The following is a 17776-nucleotide window of genomic DNA, read 5'->3' as shown; positions in this document are numbered from 1 at the left end:
CAGAAGCAAGAGCTTCTTCGCGAAAAGAAGCGATTTATCGGATAGCAACTGCAACCTGTATGCAGTTTGAAGGTGCGTAACGCGACGCGTTGATTGACTTCGCCCTTGGAACCAATATGCTGCCACTACTAGCTAGGTGGAGGACGCAAACTCGATTAGTGGACTCAACAAGGACCAACAGCGCTTTCCAACTTATTGGAAGGCACATCGCACGATGCATTTTGTTTGACTTTGAACAGTGCCTTAAATGCTGTAAAACGTTGAGTATGTTTTGGAATGCTGAAAGTCATTTCGCTTCTGTAGCTATGAATGCACATATCGTGGATTTCTCACTTGAAATGATATATGAACGTAGGAGGTCCCTGAAGTTTTGAAAGGGGCTACACCTCCAATGAAATTTCAACTCATCAAACTTTGAGCAGAAACCGACATTGTGAGAAAACCAACAACCCGGCCAGCAAACTCTCAAAATGAAGACCCCAACAGTACTCATGGCCCTCGCTGTCGCTTTTGAAAGTGTTGCTGCAAGTAGTGATTACTCAAAGTACTTGACTCTCAACGCCAGTTGCACATCTAGGCAAGTCTGAAACTCAGGAAGACGAAAGATCGTATTGTTATTACTGGCCTCCAGTTTATATTTCAATCCGCTTTTTCTTTTGTTTCGCTGTCTTATACGATGAAATGTCCCTAACCTCTCACCGACATCGCTCACAACTTCGAATCCACGTGAATATCTCGAATCATGAAAAACTAACGCTGAACCTTCTCAATCTCCAGTTCGACGGATACCACTTCAAACCCAAACAATGTGGTTTTAGACGGTGCCTACGAAACTACAGGTGCGAGTCCACCTGCAAATCTTCCAGTGTAAGTACAAATGATACCGCAATGATACAGCATGATCAACCAATTTTTTCTGACTTGTCACTTTGCTATAGTTGGAAGTCAAAGATTCAACCTACCTGTGAGGCGTCTGTTGTCTTTACCGTAGACTGGTCTGCAAAAGTAATAGCACGTTTTAAGACCATGCCAGAACACCACTAACGAAACGGCTCAATTAGTTTGGAGCAGTTCAGTTGTCAACCGTCCGTTTTGAATGGGGAACTCGACCTGCTGGAAACGTGACATTATCAGCTATCAACAATGGTGTTTCCAATTTGACTCCTGCGATTTTGACTGCTAATTCAACTGATGGTTATTACTATCTCAATGCGGAAAGTGAGTCGGGCATCCTGCTTGACCTATTTCAAATATAAACGTTGGGATTGTTCCACTAACAGAACTCTATTTTTTGGCTAGGCACTGGAATGACGCCAACCGCGACGGCTGCCAAACTGACCTTTACAAATTTGAAGGCCGGAACGGACAATACGTGCTATGTGGACTTAGCAGATATTGATGCATATCCATTGTATGTGCCTAGCGCTGCACTTGGTGTCACAAATCGAACTACAGGTCCTACTGGAACAAACTCTGGTGTCGCACCTGCTCTCGCTTCAGGATCTGTATTCGCCATTGTGGCTGTGCTAGTATCGAGCGTATTCCTGTAGTCTCGTCTTCCTCCTTCTTTCCATCTCGTCATTTGTATTGAATCTTTGTCGGTGTCTTTGTGGTTTCTCGTTTCTTCTCTCTGCTGGTCAGGGAAATTCTTCAAGACTACTTTCGGTATATTACACCTCTTGATAAATAGATTCGTTTGTACAGCAATCAAGATATGTTGCCCATATGTTTATCTTTGAACGTTGCTCGCCTTGAAGATGACTCTCACCGGTGTTTGATGACTTCGACACTCGCTTTTAAGGACCGTTTTGACACGTCAACTAGATAAGCCAGACAAGACATCCAGGTTACAATGTTGTTATTTTCTGAGTGACTACTACTTCTCGGTGTGCTTGGTGATTTGCGCTCTTCGCTGGTTTGCATGTTAACGAGCAAATTGCCGCAAAGCAGTTTGGAAAATCTTGGAGCGTATCACCAACGGCGATGAATCTTCACCGTAACATTAGGATCGAAATGCTTCCTCCCACTCTTGGCGTCAGTTTCGCTAAAGCCCGGGTCCCAAAGTTGTAGCGGTAAAAAATTATAGATTTCATACGTCGACAACACCTTCTTTCAACATTGCCAACACCTCGGATACTAATCAAACTAGCAAGCTCTAGCTTCTATCGATCTAAAACTACTTTCTTTCATTACTCGAAGGTTGGTACTGGCACACAAAGACTAGCAAGAGTCTCTTATTTTGCTTTTAGTCGCCAACACGAAATTTTGGCTGAACCAAAACCCATTTGTAGAATCAAATACAAAGCAACAATGAAGGTCTCAATTATTACTATGACATTGGCTGCCTCTCTCGGAAGTGCTTTGGCTGCTACTGATTACTCCAAATACCTGACTTTGAACGCAGCATGTACCGCAAGGTGAGAAGGAAAGTTTGAGTGTCATTTTCAATTTGGTTAGACACTCGGCAATCTCTTTAACAACGCCTTCCTAATAGTTCCACTGATCCAACATCTGATCCAAAGTGAGTAATCATGTTACTTCGATTCGATTTCTCAAGTCTTTGTGGCGGTTTAGCTTCGACTAACATTTCCCTTATGATTTCAGCAACGCAGTTCTCGATGGTACCTACGAGACCACCGGTGCTACACCGCCTGGAAACCTCCCCGTGTAAGTTTGAAAACTGTTGTGGTGGCGATATATGTGTTGCTAGAGAGGAAGAAGATTCTTTCTAATGTACATTATGAACGCAAAAGATCTCAAATTGGTTTCATCTAGTTGGAAGTCAAAGATCTCAGCTACTTGTGAGAATTCGGTCGATTTCACAGTAGACTGGACTGCCAAGGTACGAAGTGACATTCTCAATCTAAGCTGTTCTTCATTTCATTCAATCAATCGCTACCACTTGTCAATAACATAAGTCCCGTTTGTTTTATTGAAAATTAGTATGGAGCAGTCTCGCTTTCCACTGTGCGCTTCGAGTGGGGGACTCGTCCAGCGGGAATGGTTACTCTAGCTGCAGTCAATGCTGGAGCAGCTACGCCAACCACAGCCAAACTGGTTGCCAACGCGACGGACGGATACTACTATCTCAATGTTGAAAGTGAGTTTTCGTTCAACTTCAATGTTGGATACACTTGAGGATACGTCCTCTAACAATCCTCGATACATCTGTCTCGTAGGCACTGGCAGTACTCCAATGGCCACTGGTGCCAAGCTGACCTTCACTCAACTCAAGGCTGGAGCTGACGGAATGTGCTACGTCGACCTTGCTGACATTGATGCATACCCTACTACTAGTGGTGCTGCTGGTGCTGGTGCCCCTGCTACTGGTGGAACCACCACAGGAACAACTGCACCAAAGTCGGGGACTACTTCAGTCGTTGCTGGATACGTCTTTGCGGCAGTTGCCATATTGGCATCTGGTTACCTCTTGTAAAAGTAGCGTCATATTCCATTATCAGTCGTCTCTCGAGTGTCTCATTCTGCGTGTATAGAGGGTTGGCTGTGTGTTTTCTTGCTTGCTTTCAGTTCCACTGCTAAAAGATTGTAAAGTTGTTGACGTCTTCACGTTCATTTTTGTTAAAAAAAGAGGTGCTATGCAACTTAAAATGACTATGTGGTGCAAACAATTTCGTTTACAGCTCCAATGGATGGAATCGTGTTTGTTGGTTTGAAGCCGAAGTCGTTTGTCTATGAAGCAGTGCGCCTGTTCACAGCCAACAGACCTTTCTAGTGAACATTCGTACATTATATCACTCGTGAAAATTGTCTCCATCTCGGCATGTGGCTCAGTTGGAAGAGCGTACTCTAAAATCTTCTGCAATTAATACTTTAATACTGCTTTGCATAGTCCTGACCTAGTAAAACAGATTCAGCGTAGGGTCGGGAGATCATTAGTACTTTCCCTGTACGTTGTTTTTGTCCTGCCCAGTTTCTCGCTTATTCCGCTCAGTTTCCCATTCCTACCACAAACATCATTTGCAACGCCAACCAGCGTTGTACTAGCATGAGGAGTGAATATTTACATTCTTAATAAGTAACAGCTTCTACCAAGAACCGTTTGTCATATCGCCAAGGGGATTCGAGTCATGTTGATGCTTCAAAGTCTATTTGCGTAAATTGAGAATTTCTGTTATACAGAGAGCAACACCACTGTTGCTACATGACGCGTAGCATTACAGCAAATATTCGGCTTGATCGCTATTATCGCGACACAACGATTTCTTACTCTGTTTGCGGTCAGAGAACTCACACTAAACATGTTGTAACTTTATCATTTCACTCTAACAATCTCGTTCCTTGCAACCACTTTCAGGCTCCCTAAAAGAGTGATTTTACCGTTTTAAGCATAAAATCAACTATTATAAGCCTGCCTCACCGATCGACTATGCACCTCTCGTCAATTCTCTGGATAATTGCTCTGTACACCACTTTGGCTTTAGGCAAACCGGGAGGCTCTTCTGTGTGTCAGATTGATGTTGGGACCACGGGATGTTCGTATTTTTCATTGAGGCTCAACTATATATCACTCATTATTGATTTCCTTTACCTGATACGATAGCATTTCAACGAGCAACTGGCCATTCGACACCTGGACGAGGAGCAAATTACAATATCAAGTTTTCCACTGCAATGTATACGCCTGGCAAGGCAATGACATTTACAATCAGTGGTGGTGTTATTAGTGGATTACTGTTGGGTTAGTAAAGCATTTGACCGTTGAGATGGAGACAGACCCAAACATCTAGACACAAGCTTCAGCTTCAGATGGAGACAAACCAGAATATCTAGTAACATGTTACACATAGGCATTCAAGACGTAAATGGTGGATATATTGGTGGATTAGCCGTTCCTACAACGGGAAGTTTCCAGATTTGCGATAAAATAGGAAGTGGAAATACGAAGATGATTACACATTCGATGCCAAACACCATGGTAAGATTGGAATTTGCACTTGTTGAGATGCAAGTATTCAATTTGGTTGTTTTGATAGACCACATTGGATGTCAGTTGGATGCCTGGCGCAGACGCCAAAGGCATAATGAACGTAACAGCAATGGTGGTGTCTGGGAACTTTGGTAGTCCATGGAACTATGCGTCTGTGATTGTTCAGTCCAGTGCTGGTGGTAACGTAGCCAAAGTTGTAGCGCCAGCTATGACCTGTCCTGCTGGGTAATGTCATATTTCTTGGCTGACGCCATGAGTGGACCAAACACTGACACATGCTTCTTTCGACAGGTATATGGTGGATCCAAACTACAAGCCCATGAAGTTACTTTAAAAACCAGAATCTTATAACCTGTTTGTAAAAAATTGAATAATGTTCTTTGATGCGATTTGAGCTCGACGGTTGACTCTGGCGATGCGATATTTAGGCGACTGGTGACATGTAGAAAGCACTTTAAATCCGGCCGTGCAGGCCATACGAGGTCTCGTCCACATTAAACTTGAAAAGATTAATCAAGGCCGAACTAATCTCGAAACGAGCTTATAGCCCGCCATGCCCGGACAGGAGAGCGAGGAGGCATCCAAGAAGCGAGCTCCAGAAGCAGGTATGGCTTGATCTTGTACTCGAAATGCTCGTTGGTTAAAAACCACTGGTGTTTGGATTTTTGTTTGAGGCAGATGCTGAACTAAATCTAACAAACTATTGTGGTTCTAGACGATGAAGACGACGATGCAGACATTGGACCTATGCCCGCGGCGGCCGTGGAAGAAGAGCCTACCAGGAAGCGTAAAAAGCAAAAGAGTAAACACTGGAAACATTGCACATTAAAATATGGGTTAGCATGTTAGCTCACATTCTGTCTTTTTATATTGACAACACTAGCTCTGGAACACGAATCACTATATCTCGCAAATCTCCCACTCATCACAATGTATGAAAAGAGTCTGATGCATCGTGACATTGTCAATTTCGTAGAAGTCACAAAGACAGACTTTATAATCACCACCTCGATCGACGGTCACATCAAATTCTGGAAAAAGACGGAACGCGGTATCGAATTCGTAAAGCATTATCGTGCTCATCTGGGTGCTGTCGTTGCTATTGCTGTTAGTGATGATGGAAGCTTGTTGGCTACTGCGGGGGCTGACAAGGCTCTAAAGATATTCGACATAATCAACTTTGGTACGTACATATTATGCCTTCCAAGTCTTTGTTATACAGATGTTTGTGGTCATTAGTATTCCAAGTGTTTCAGCTTTCATCCAGCCGTTAACTTCCACCTTTTTATTTGGCCAAAACAGATATGATCAACTTGATCAAGCTATCCTTTCTCCCAAAAGCCATTTGTTGGATTTTTCGTAAAGGAGAAGCTCAGGCTTGGCTAGCATGGTATGTACATCAAAGATGTCATCGCATCCATCGCTCGCGTGAATTATGCAATCTCTTGAGACTTATTTCTTCGCTCATCCATAGTACCGATCGAGATTCTTCTGCCATTCACATATTCGACGGTAGAGGCGACGCTACGCCATCTCATACCATATCGAATCTACATAATCATCCAGTAACAATCGTAAAGTATAATGCTAGCGCCGAAGTGGTTTTGTCTGTAGACGATCAAGGATATGTCGAGTATTGGGAGCCTGATCCTTCTCAGGAGTTTCCACAACCTCTGCCACCCAAAGTCACTTGGGAGTTTAAATCTGATACGGACTTATATGAATTCAAGAAGGTTGGTTTCATTGCTGTTTTTCTGCGTGACTCGTTGTATAATTCACGATTACGAAGTCCAATTGTGGTTTTTTGCACTCGAAATCTGACAAACCCTTGTCATTTTAGCTCCAGACAGTACCATCATCACTAAACTTTTCCAAAGACTATTCCAAGTTTGTCACATTCGGATTTGGTGATCGGATTGTCCGAATATTCAATTTCGCTACTGGAAAGATCATCAAAAAGTATGACGAGTCGCTAGACGCTATATCTGAAATGCAGCAGAAGGCTACAGCAAAGGATAAGCTGGATGATATGGAGTTTGGTAGAAGATTAGCATTAGAACGTGAGATTGAAAAGACACCAGGTGGTCAAGCCTCAACGGTCAACGCAGGTACTGCAAAAATTAGGTCTTGTCTTTCTTGTGCTCTTTCAAACCTTGTCGACTACCCATATTTTACATTTTCAAGACTAATCAAAACTGTCATTTAGTATTTGATGAGTCTGGTCATTTCCTGCTCTATCCAACACTATTTGGAATCAAAGTCATCAACATCACAACCAATCGAGTTGTAAAAGTAATAGGACGTGGAGAAACCCAACGATTCATGAACCTAGCTCTATATCAAGGTGCACCACGTAAAAAGACATTAATCACAATGGCCATGGCAGCATCCGACAATCCAGCCCTCCAAAACGCCGAATTATCCGACCCAACACTATTTTGTACAGCTTATAAACGAAACCGATTCTATTTATTCACTCAACGAGACCCTAATGAAGCTCAAGAACAGGGAACTGCAGGTGGCGGACGAGATATATTCAATGAGAAGCCATCAAGAGAAGAAATGACTGTTGCTTCTGCTTCAGCCATGAGTTTGAAACAAGCTCTTGGGTCGACTGCTATTATTCATACTACTATGGGTGATATTCATATAAGATTCTTTCCTGAATATGCACCGAAAGCGGTAGAGAATTTTGTCGGGTTGGCTAAAAAAGGGTATTATAATAATTTGATTTTTCATCGAGTCATTAAAGGGTTTATGCTGCAGACGGGTTGTCCATTTGGTGATGGGACTGGTGGTGATTCGTTGTGGGGATCTGATTTTGAGGTATGCAGTGACCTGTTCTCCGAGCGAGAGCATCTTTTGCTGTCCCTCAGAGTGTCAACCAAGCAAAACACTGACACCAGCCATCTTTTCTATGTAGGATGAATTCCATAAGGCAATCAAACATGATCGTCCATACACTGTATCCATGGCAAATGCTGGGCCTGGAACCAATGCATCACAATTCTTCATTACTACTGCACCAACAGTAAGTCAGGATGCGTATACAACATATCTGCCCATCGACGTAAATCAAGATTCCTGACTTGCTGTGTTTTCGTAGCCTTGGTTGGATAACAAGCACACCATCTTTGGTCGTGCTACTGCTGGCATGGACGTGATTCATCTGATTGAAAATGTCAAGGTGGACAAGAATGATAAGCCATGGCAGGATGTCAAGGTTTTGTCTATCGAAGTCCGATAAAGCGCCTATCTATGCTTGTTTGCGAATGATTTTCTTTCGCATGAATTTTTCTAAATGGAACGAAACGTAGAATACTGCCGATAATGACGTGCAATATGTATTTTTATATCGTCTTCATGAATTTTGTTGGAGTTTGTGACGCGTCTGTCTTTATACGTTGTGTTCCTCTTCCGACAAAACACTGAAGCTGAGGAGGCAGGTCAAAGGAAGTAACAACCAAGGTAGGCTATATGCGCTTATGAATGCTTGAAATATGCTGTACTTTTCAGCTTTAGCTTGGAATTTGCTAATTCTACAAAGCTCCCAAAAACTTTGATTTTGTCGCACAATGCTGATTTGAACAACACTTCATTAGGAAGGACGCATTTAAATGCAACGCTAACTTCAGACAATATGTTCACTGAGGAAGAACACACCCGCACAATTCCAAAACAACACTTCTTGTCACCACCACCACCCTCATCATCAACACCATCAGACAACCGCACATGGATACTCGACAACCCAATTGAGCAAATGAGAGAAAACCTGCAAAGAATGAGACGCATAATCGACGCTATATGTGACTCGCACAATGAGCATGCCAAGGACATTCAAGAACTTGATTTCAGCTATACGAGAATTGCCAAATTACCGTCATCACCAAGGAGGCAGTGGAGTAGTAACGAGCCGTTTTCGAGCTCGAGTAGTAGCAGAAGAAGTAGTTCGCAAAGTCGAGATTGGAGGAGTTCCAGCCCGTTGCCACAGTCAGAGTCTGGACGTGGTGCTGTTGCGAGTCGTAGAAAGTCGAGGGATGGATCGCTGTCTGATCGTGGTGGTGCGAGTCATGGGAGGGCTAGAGATGGATCTGTGAATGGTGGTGGTGGGCGGTTGATGCCTGCGCTTTCTGGGAGTTCGTCGTCGTAAGTTTGCGAAGTGCAGTGTGACTTGTTAGCAAAAAAACGACTAAGTCTTACTTTTTAAGGAATGAACATTATGTCGACCATGACGAGAGCGACGGGCCGTTATCGACTGTCCCAACTGAATCCGACGACGAGTCGAACCCGACACCACAACCACCTAGTGAAAAACATGAACCGCAATCACCAGAGCCGTACCGTGAGTCCCATGAAGTAAAAAACAACGAGGAAGACAATGACAATAAATCCTTTGCAGATCCTTTCGAGGACGACAATCCTCGTAAAAGACGCAAAACAGCCAAATTACCTGGTAATTACAACAACCCAGACGATGGCGGCTGTGAAGATGGTGGTGATAATTTCCCCGAATCTGACGAGGAGGAAATCGATACACTAGAACCAGCTATTAGGCGTCGTGAACGTCCTCACAACAACCCCAATCATCATCCAGAATCAATGTATAAAGGTGCGCCACAAAGTCGCGGCAAATGGAAGGCCCGAATCATGCAAGATGGTAGAGATGTCTATTTAGAGACTTTCGAGACTGCTATTGACGCTGCACGAGCTCGGACTAGGGCAACGAGAGGATCGAGGAGAGAAGGGCGTCATGAGGATCATAGTGGTGGTAGTCGGCATTCGTATTCATGGAGAAGGGCGCAGGAGGAGACGTCGAGCTCTAAATGGGAATCGAGACGAAGTAGTGGTGGTAGCAGTAACAGTAGACTGCCGTCTGGTATGATGACACGAGCAGATGACAAGCCTGATGAAGTGTCTAGATACATCGGAGTGTCGCGGAATGGAGATCAGTGGGATGCACATGTGGATTTCAAGAAGTGGTCGTATGAATGTGGGACGTATAATACTGAAGAGGTTCGTGTGTTGTGTGCTTGAACAAATTGTCAGGAACAACCTAATGATTTTTTTCGCTTTATATTAGGAAGCAGCAACGGCATATAATTTAGCTGCTCAGCGGTATTTAGGTGCAAACTGTCAGCTCAATGTAATAGTACAGCCAGCTCCACAGCTCTCTGATGACGATGATCAGACAGATTTGTTTGCATCGTCGGATTCAGAGTCAAAGCATGAGCTAGATTCTGAATACCATAGTGATTTTGAATGAGTGGTGGACTGATAGCATCGTCGGGTACTAATATTTTGTAAACATAATTAAATAACAAAGCTTTTGGCCGATCCACGTATGCCACCTATTCACGTAGTTTGAAGTTTAAAGAATGCATTTCAGCTCAATTGACGCGTCCCTTCCTTCAACACCATGTTACAGTCGCGACTTGCAATTTCCAATCCGTCAAAACGCAAGCACTTTCATATATCGAGAGGCTCTAATCCCTGTGCGGAAACAGACACGATCAGCACCAGATCTAGTAGGTCACAAAAAGCTTAAACAATGGACGTGGACGAGGACGAGCTCCCTGTTTCTCAAGCCGATCTCGGACGGAGGAAATCTGGAGACGCTAGTACGAAAAGAGTCATTTTAACGGAATCAATGACTAGTATGAGTGGATTGAACTCTTCTGCTATTCCTACTTCGCCTGCATTTGAATCTGTCGTGTAAGCATTGGATTATATTTTGCTAGACGTATGTTTTGACTTTGAGATGTTGGCTTGTTGTAACGCTTGGGGAGTGTGATGATCTGGCGTTGGAAAAAGACGAAGAGGAATGGAGAAATTTTGCGTATTCGTCTGATGTTCTCTTTTGGAATGCGTCTTGCGGAAAGTGCAAAACCTCGTGGAATATTGAACAACCAACCCTTGTTGACAATCTCTTTTACTACTATTTAGCTGGCAAAGCATGGTTCAGAAGGCCGCCTTGTCTGTAGTCTCATTACGATACGCGTGTGTCACGAAGTTTGATACCGAAGAAGCTGGAACGTTTGTCGCGACAGGATTTATTGTTGATGCTAAACGTGGTTTGATTCTTACCAATCGACATGGTACTATAAAGAATGGCATATGTTGCCTTCCTTTTATACAGTATACACGTGGAAAATCTCCAAAAACGCTAACTCCAATTGCTTGATCCTAGTTGTCTCCGCCACGATCTTTACGGGAGAAGCCATTCTTCACGACAAGGAAGAGGTCGATGTGTTTGCAATTTACCGAGATCCCATTCACGATTTCGGCTTTTTGAAATTCGACCCGAGTAAAATCAAGTATATGCCACTTCAGGAGATTCACTTGTCCCCTGAACGAGCAAAAGTTGGTTTAGAAGTTCGTGTAGTTGGTAACGACGCTGGAGAAACGCTTTCTGTACTCGCTGGAACCATATCTCGACTAGATCGCAACAGTCCAGGAAAGTCCTTTGTTTGGCCTTTCACAAGTCTAAAGATCCGTCTGAAGCCTAACCCTCTTGCAATTTTTAGGATATGGGCAACGAACATACAATGATTTCAATACGTTTTACATCCAAGGCGCATTAGCATTGTCGGGTGGGTCTTCTGGATCGCCCGTATTAGATATAGATGGACACTGTGTTGCGCTCCATGCTGGTGGCAAATCCACAGCCAGTACAGATTTCTTCTTGCCGCTGGATCGAGTCACTAGAGCTTTAGACTGCCTTAGACGAGATGCTCATATTGATAGAGGAACGATTCAGACGATATGGATTCACCGGCCTTTCGATGAGTGCAGAAGGCTGGGTCTGTCGCCAGAGTTGGAGTTTAAGATCAGGTCCTTGTTTCCTGATGAGACAGGTACAGTTTGCTGAAGTTGTTTGACCATAACGATGTGGCTTACAACAGTTTTTTGGCAGGAATGTTGGTGGCAGAAACGATAGTGCCTGAAGGTCCAGGATCGCAGTTTTTGGAAGAGTCAGATATATTAATCTCTGTTGATGATGTCGTTATTACTAAGTTCTTGCCTCTAGAGGTTGTTTTGGATGAGAGGTAAGTTTTCTGTAAGTTTTCTCACGATCACTTGTGACTTCCAGCTAATGCCTTCCCATTCAGAATTGGTAAACAAATCAAAATGAAGATTGAACGTGGTGGTAAAGAGTTTGAATATTTCATAACGGTCCAAGATCTGCATTCAATCACACCAGACCGATTTGTTGAAATTGGGTCGGCGGTGGTGAATAATCTATCGTATCAGCTGGCGTCACAGTATAACGTGCCTTGTCGTGGTGTATACGTCGCTCATGCAAGTGGCATGTTGTTATTAGGCGGCTCTACAGAAGGATGGATTATATCACACGTAGACCACAAACCAACGCCGAATCTGGACGTATTCATACAAGTTATGCAAGAAATTCCTGATTATGAACGTATAGCCATCACGTACTATGACATTGAAGATGTCCATAAGATAAATATGGACATTGTTGTGAATGAGAGGCACTGGACTTCATTTAAGATGATGGTTCGAAATGATGCTACAGGCTTTTGGGATGTTGTGAAACTACCAGCAGCATCACCACCGAGGCCCATAATTCCAATGTCAACCACCTTTGCCCAGATGGAGGATTCGTTAGGAGCTTGCAGAGATCTCTTTAAATCGATATGTAAAGTGCAGGTACAAAAGCAGCAATGAAAAATATGACGACGAGTATTGCAATTTTTTGCTAATGCTTCTACTGATTCTTATCTATATAGTACTATATGCCCTTCAGCCTTGATGGAGTGAACCGAAACTTTATGACGGGCGCTGGAATAGTAGTAGATGCAGTAAGAGGCATTGCCATCGTTGGAAGGAATGTCGTGCCATTCGGAATGGGTGATATCATCATCACATTCGCTGATTCTCTTATAGTCCGTGGTAAACTCTTGTATCTGGATGATGCACATGGTGTCGCATTCATATCATATGATCCTAAACTGATTGGAGATACTCCAGTCAAGTCTGCTCCCATGTCACCGGTAGAGATCAGTCAAGGATCTCCTATCTCGCTCGTGGCTTTGAATCATAATTTTATGCCGACATTTGTAAACACGTTTGTTACTGACATTACTGCGTTGACTATTCCTCAAAACCCTATACCTCGTTATCGTACCATCAAGTAAGATTTATGTGTTTGGTTGAATTGATTGTATTGACTTTTATTACTCTTCAATGGTAACAACTCATATAAATTCCAGTTTTGATGCAGTTACCATTGACACTCCTGTCGGTCGCCACTGCTCTTCGGGAGTTTTAGCTGATACAGAAGGACGAGTACAAGCGATTTGGCTCACGTTTCAATCTACTACTACTGCTTCCGGCCGTATATCACAGTATGTCTTTCTAGCCTTACTTTGCAAATCACCCGCGTTTTTTGTTCACCTACTCTGGGCTATCCTTTATGTAGGTATGAACTGGGCGTACGTGCTTCTTGTATCCAGCCAGTTTTGGCCAAGCTACAACAACATTCAACATCGCCTATACGTGGTTTCAGTGTTGAACTTACACCTGTTCAGATGTCACGAGCCAGAGATATGGGGTTAAGTGATGGGTATGTTTCAAAAGCAATCGGGAATTGCTAAATTGTCGTTTTTTGTTTTAAGGTGTTTTTCCGACGCTCACAGTATTTTTCTTCATTCTAAGCTGGGTCAAGAAAGTTGAAGAAGCCAATCCAAAGAAACGTCAACTTTTCGTTGTTCGTCAAATTGTGACTGGGAGCAATACTTGCGAGACACTAAAGGAATTGGATTTAATCTTGACCATCAATGGCAAGATTTTGACTCGTATATCAGAGATGGATGTTTCTGCTAATTGGGGTGAATCTGTGGAAATGGTAAGACTTTTTGGAGCTTAAAATACGAATAATCTTAGCTGTTAACGGAATTGTGTTAATTATTTAGGTGATTGTCAGGGGTAAAAAAGAAATGACATTACGAGTCCATACGGACGAGTTGCATGGTTCAGGAACAAACCGCTGGGTCTCGTGGGCTGGTGCGACGTTACAGCCACCACATCCGTCAGCTTGTCTTCAGTCTTCAACACTGCCGAGTCGCGTCTACGTCTCTGCCACTTCTCAAGGAAGTCCCGGTAAAAAAAGGGATCGATTTGGACGTTTGCAGAGGCCGCATATCTAACTCCCTCTCATTTCATTAGCTCGAATGTATGGCTTGCTTAGCACGTCATGGATTGTGTCTGTGAATGATATGCCAACACCTAATCTTGATGAGTTTGTAAAAGTCATCATACTGGTCAAGGCCAAACTAGGAGAGACTGGATATTGTAGAGTCAAGACTATCTCGTTTGATTTGGTACGTAAAAGCTGCTGTTGCAAGAGGAAGAAGAAGATGTAGTGGGACGATTTGATTCCATGTTGTTGTTGTTGTTGTTGTCTGAACGGACTTTTTTTGTCTTGATTGTCACGTTAGGTGCCAGCTGTTTTGAGCATCAAGTTGAATGAACGATACTTTCCCAGTTGTGAATTCGTCAAGGATGATTCAACAAACTCTGGATGGCGGACAAACCCATTGTAGAAGACAAGAACATAGGCAAACACACAAGTATTCGTAGTAGGAATGCAGTATCTCAACCCACTTATGTATGTAGACCGATGTAAAACAAAACAAGAACTTTGCATCTCAAACCAAAAAAGCACAGTGTGTTGTTTCTTTTTTTTTTATTCTATTGCTGGCGTGTCATGTTACAAAAATTTGCTGTGTGGTATAATTAAAATTATTGATGCCGCTATATATGATATGATGTGAGGGATTATAAGGTATATGGTTGGTGTATAGTCAACATAGTTTCAGAGCGACAGCGAGACAAACGTCAACCCCCTTCTAACTCCCGTCTCTATCACATCACTCATGCTTTCCTTTCCCTCTATATCGAGCCAGATCCCACCCTCATCTATATTCCTTATGGTGACATGATGTACCCCCGGCAGATGCGACATGATTTCATACGTCTCATCAATCTCCAGATCCTCCTCCGACATGCCACTATCTATCGACGTGACATCATCATGCTCGTCACTCATACGAGCGGAATAAGCGTAGTGGTCCAGCGGCATAAACATTGTGATTATTTTATGTGTTTTCGAGCTTCCAGAGCCGGATCGGATACACCTGCGTACTGGATGATGTATAAAGTTACGTTTGGATTCGGTTGACGAGTTATTGAATGTAGCCCATGATGATTGTGTTGGCGATGATATATCCGAGAGAGGCGATGACGATGTTGGTGATGTAGAGAGGATCTCGTCGGTTATAGATGGTATAGAGTCGGTGCTGTCGGTGGTAGTGGATCCCCAAAGCATTGGCTTCCAATGTCTGTGGGAAGTGGAATCGCCTGACGATTGGCGTATGTGGTTACGGAATGGCATTATAAGATCTGATCTGAGTGTAGATTCTACGATGAGAGAAGATATATGTGGGAAGGGTGGATTTAGCACTTTGAGATAAGTAAAGTTGGAATGTGCAAGTTGGTTTTTCAAATTCAAGGTGATCGCCAAACTGAACTGAAAATGCCGGCGAAAGTTAAGTTACTTACCAAAAGTGGTTTGTGACGTAGTTGTAGGAAGATCCGTGAGCTTGCTGTAGATGCAGTACGTGCCAAAGGGTGATTTACTAGTAGATATAACAGGTTGTGTTGATGAAAGTTGTTTTTGAAGTTGCTGCGTGGAAGTAGTGCTGGTCGGTAAATTCTGACAAACCAAAGTTTCTGTGACGTGTTCAAAGGGTGGGAGAGGAAGAATTCCCACAAGGTCAGCGGGTGTGCAGTTCCGCAAAGGGGAAAACGTTTGAGGGAGTAAGGTCAGCCAATGAGGTAACTCCAGGCGTTTCAAAAGAAATCGTGGCATATTGTTGGAAGTGAATCTCGGGTGAAAAACAAACCCCGATCGCTCCCTTTAAGACCATATTAGTGACCTCGTGTACTAATGTAGCGCAGACAAGCCTCCAAATAGTAGCGAATCCCCTCTGTATTAAGAAAGTGCGATATGAGGCAGTTTGGTTTGTTTGCCATTCGTGCAAGTTCATATGAAAAATAGACTATTTGCCAACAAATGAAGCGTCGAAACAATTTCGTTGATGCTTCTGCTTCGAGACCTCTGTTGCATCGACTCACTCCTTGTCTTCACAACTTCACAAGTTGCAACAACGCGATCGAGCACCCTAAGCAGGCATCAATGTCTGCAGACGATGATGTACCATTCCTAGTTGATGATGTATGGATCCGTATATTCAAATACTACAGGCTCGACACTAAAACTCTGGGAGACGTCTGTAAAACATGTACAATATGTACGTTAAAACCACTTCAGTTTTTGTGCCAATGGTGATGGAGGTTTAGACTTACCAAACAATATTTTACAATAGCAAAACATTTCAATGAACTGGGCGTACCAATACTATGGTAGGCAATTCAAGTCACAGAGCAAGAATTTGAATGCATGCCATTTGTGGAGAAAAAGGTCATGCCCGTAGAGCCATGCTTCAAAGCTGTAAACAGAGTCACTCCTAGCGGATTTTATCGACAACACAATCCACTTCGCTGTGTTCGGGATCTCGATGTGAATGGGATGCTATGCGAGACTGGGTACCAAAGTGAATGTGTCTTAGTGGGTTTGCAGCAGTACACTGGGGAGCCTGAATGTGCTTCCTGCACTCTCGACTGACGTCTGCTTTGTCAAAGGGACGACGCTGATGAATATATGATCAAGGAACTCCTGTCGCTCTGCACAAAACGTCAAATATAGGAGCACTCTGGAGAGACAGCATGTCCAACGCCATATTTTGGGCCATTCCACCATCTATATCTGAAATGAATCTCTCGGACTGGCAGCACAGAACTCACGACGACTGGACTAAATGGGCACTCGCACATCCAAATGTCGAATTCAAGACCACAATGGATAGGCTGCCACGAACCTTTCCATTAGGATTACGACATTGGCATCTGAAGGAGCTAGATATGTATACCAGTGAACTAGTCATGCCGATATGGAAGGCTCTCGTCGCTGGAAGTAAATTGTAGTAAACGAGATTGTTTTTGGTGGAGGTTGTCATGTCTCAAAACTTTAATCTCGGTGAATTCAAGAATTTGAAGGTGTTGAGGTTGTCTGGTATATCGTCTAGGCAGGGAATCATGCAAGTATTACCGTCTCGTTTAGAAGCTCTGAATCTGTCAACTGATCAACATAGCAAAATTACATCGGAAGGTAATTGCGGTGTCTCTTCGAATGTGCTTCCTTGTCGTTTTGCAATTTACAGCAGAAAGCAACGAACAGTATCATACAGGATGCGTATGAACATATATCGCTAACATTCTTTCTCCTCATAAATGGAAATCTGTCAAGGATTGGCCTCGGTATCAAACACACTTGACGCTATCTCTGAATCTCGCTGGACCACATGCTCTACAAAAGTCCATATTCCGAGACGCTGCATTCCCAAAGTTACTCCAAGTAGAATGAGCTTTCCAATTAGCCTTATGTGGCGGTTTCTTCGAGAGGCCCCAACCTCAATTGACTGATCTTAAGCTCACAAATATAACTTCTGGCGACTGGACGATGATTCCCAACATGTGCCCGAATCTGGTCAAGCTGGAACTGAGCTGACACAGACCGGGAGTTGCCTTCTCTGAGATAAAGCTCTTTTAGATGATAACTGGTCTAAAGAAATGAATTCCTTGTGTTTACATGGAAGTCGGATGTTAGGAGGCATTATAGTGGTAGCATGTTTCAATCGATTATTATTAGAAGGATCCATCGACCTTTTTTTGCTAGCAATG

The 17776-nt window shown here is 43.3% G+C and overlaps 4 protein-coding genes across 4 annotated transcripts; all 4 read left to right on the top strand.

Annotated features, from left to right (window-relative positions):
• Window positions 1-470: 470 nt before the first annotated feature.
• SmJEL517_g03186 (uncharacterized protein) lies at window positions 471-1550 on the top strand (the record flags this gene model as incomplete). The annotated part of the gene is made up of 5 exons (XM_031169114.1): window positions 471-544; window positions 778-867; window positions 939-1005; window positions 1062-1218; window positions 1300-1550. 5 exons carry the CDS (start codon window positions 471-473, stop codon window positions 1548-1550), a joined length of 639 nt encoding a protein of 212 aa, XP_031024881.1.
• Window positions 1551-2310: 760 nt separating this feature from the next.
• On the top strand, window positions 2311-3436 carry SmJEL517_g03185 (uncharacterized protein; the record flags this gene model as incomplete). Its single annotated transcript, XM_031169113.1, has 6 exons — window positions 2311-2417; window positions 2495-2521; window positions 2605-2667; window positions 2776-2842; window positions 2944-3100; window positions 3180-3436. 6 exons carry the CDS (start codon window positions 2311-2313, stop codon window positions 3434-3436), a joined length of 678 nt encoding a protein of 225 aa, XP_031024882.1.
• A 2065-nt stretch (window positions 3437-5501) lies between these two features.
• Window positions 5502-8195, top strand: SmJEL517_g03184 (uncharacterized protein; the record flags this gene model as incomplete). Its single annotated transcript, XM_031169112.1, has 9 exons — window positions 5502-5553; window positions 5664-5750; window positions 5832-6131; window positions 6251-6338; window positions 6423-6681; window positions 6789-7056; window positions 7155-7774; window positions 7872-7979; window positions 8055-8195. 9 exons carry the CDS (start codon window positions 5502-5504, stop codon window positions 8193-8195), a joined length of 1923 nt encoding a protein of 640 aa, XP_031024883.1.
• Window positions 8196-10499: 2304 nt separating this feature from the next.
• SmJEL517_g03183 (uncharacterized protein) lies at window positions 10500-14517 on the top strand (the record flags this gene model as incomplete). Its single annotated transcript, XM_031169111.1, has 13 exons — window positions 10500-10663; window positions 10895-11046; window positions 11139-11399; window positions 11476-11805; window positions 11865-11997; window positions 12061-12622; window positions 12703-13106; window positions 13186-13320; window positions 13395-13538; window positions 13631-13820; window positions 13888-14074; window positions 14141-14295; window positions 14413-14517. The coding sequence occupies 13 exons, from the start codon at window positions 10500-10502 to the stop codon at window positions 14515-14517; spliced, it is 2922 nt and encodes a 973-aa protein (XP_031024884.1).
• Window positions 14518-17776: the final 3259 nt, after the last annotated feature.

Source organism: Synchytrium microbalum (genome assembly GCF_006535985.1).
Source record: "Synchytrium microbalum strain JEL517 chromosome Unknown SmJEL517_scf0016, whole genome shotgun sequence".
NCBI lineage: Eukaryota > Fungi > Chytridiomycota > Chytridiomycetes > Synchytriales > Synchytriaceae > Synchytrium > Synchytrium microbalum.
The sequence above is the reverse complement of the archived record's forward strand: the minus strand, read 5'-3'. Positions and strand labels throughout refer to the sequence as shown.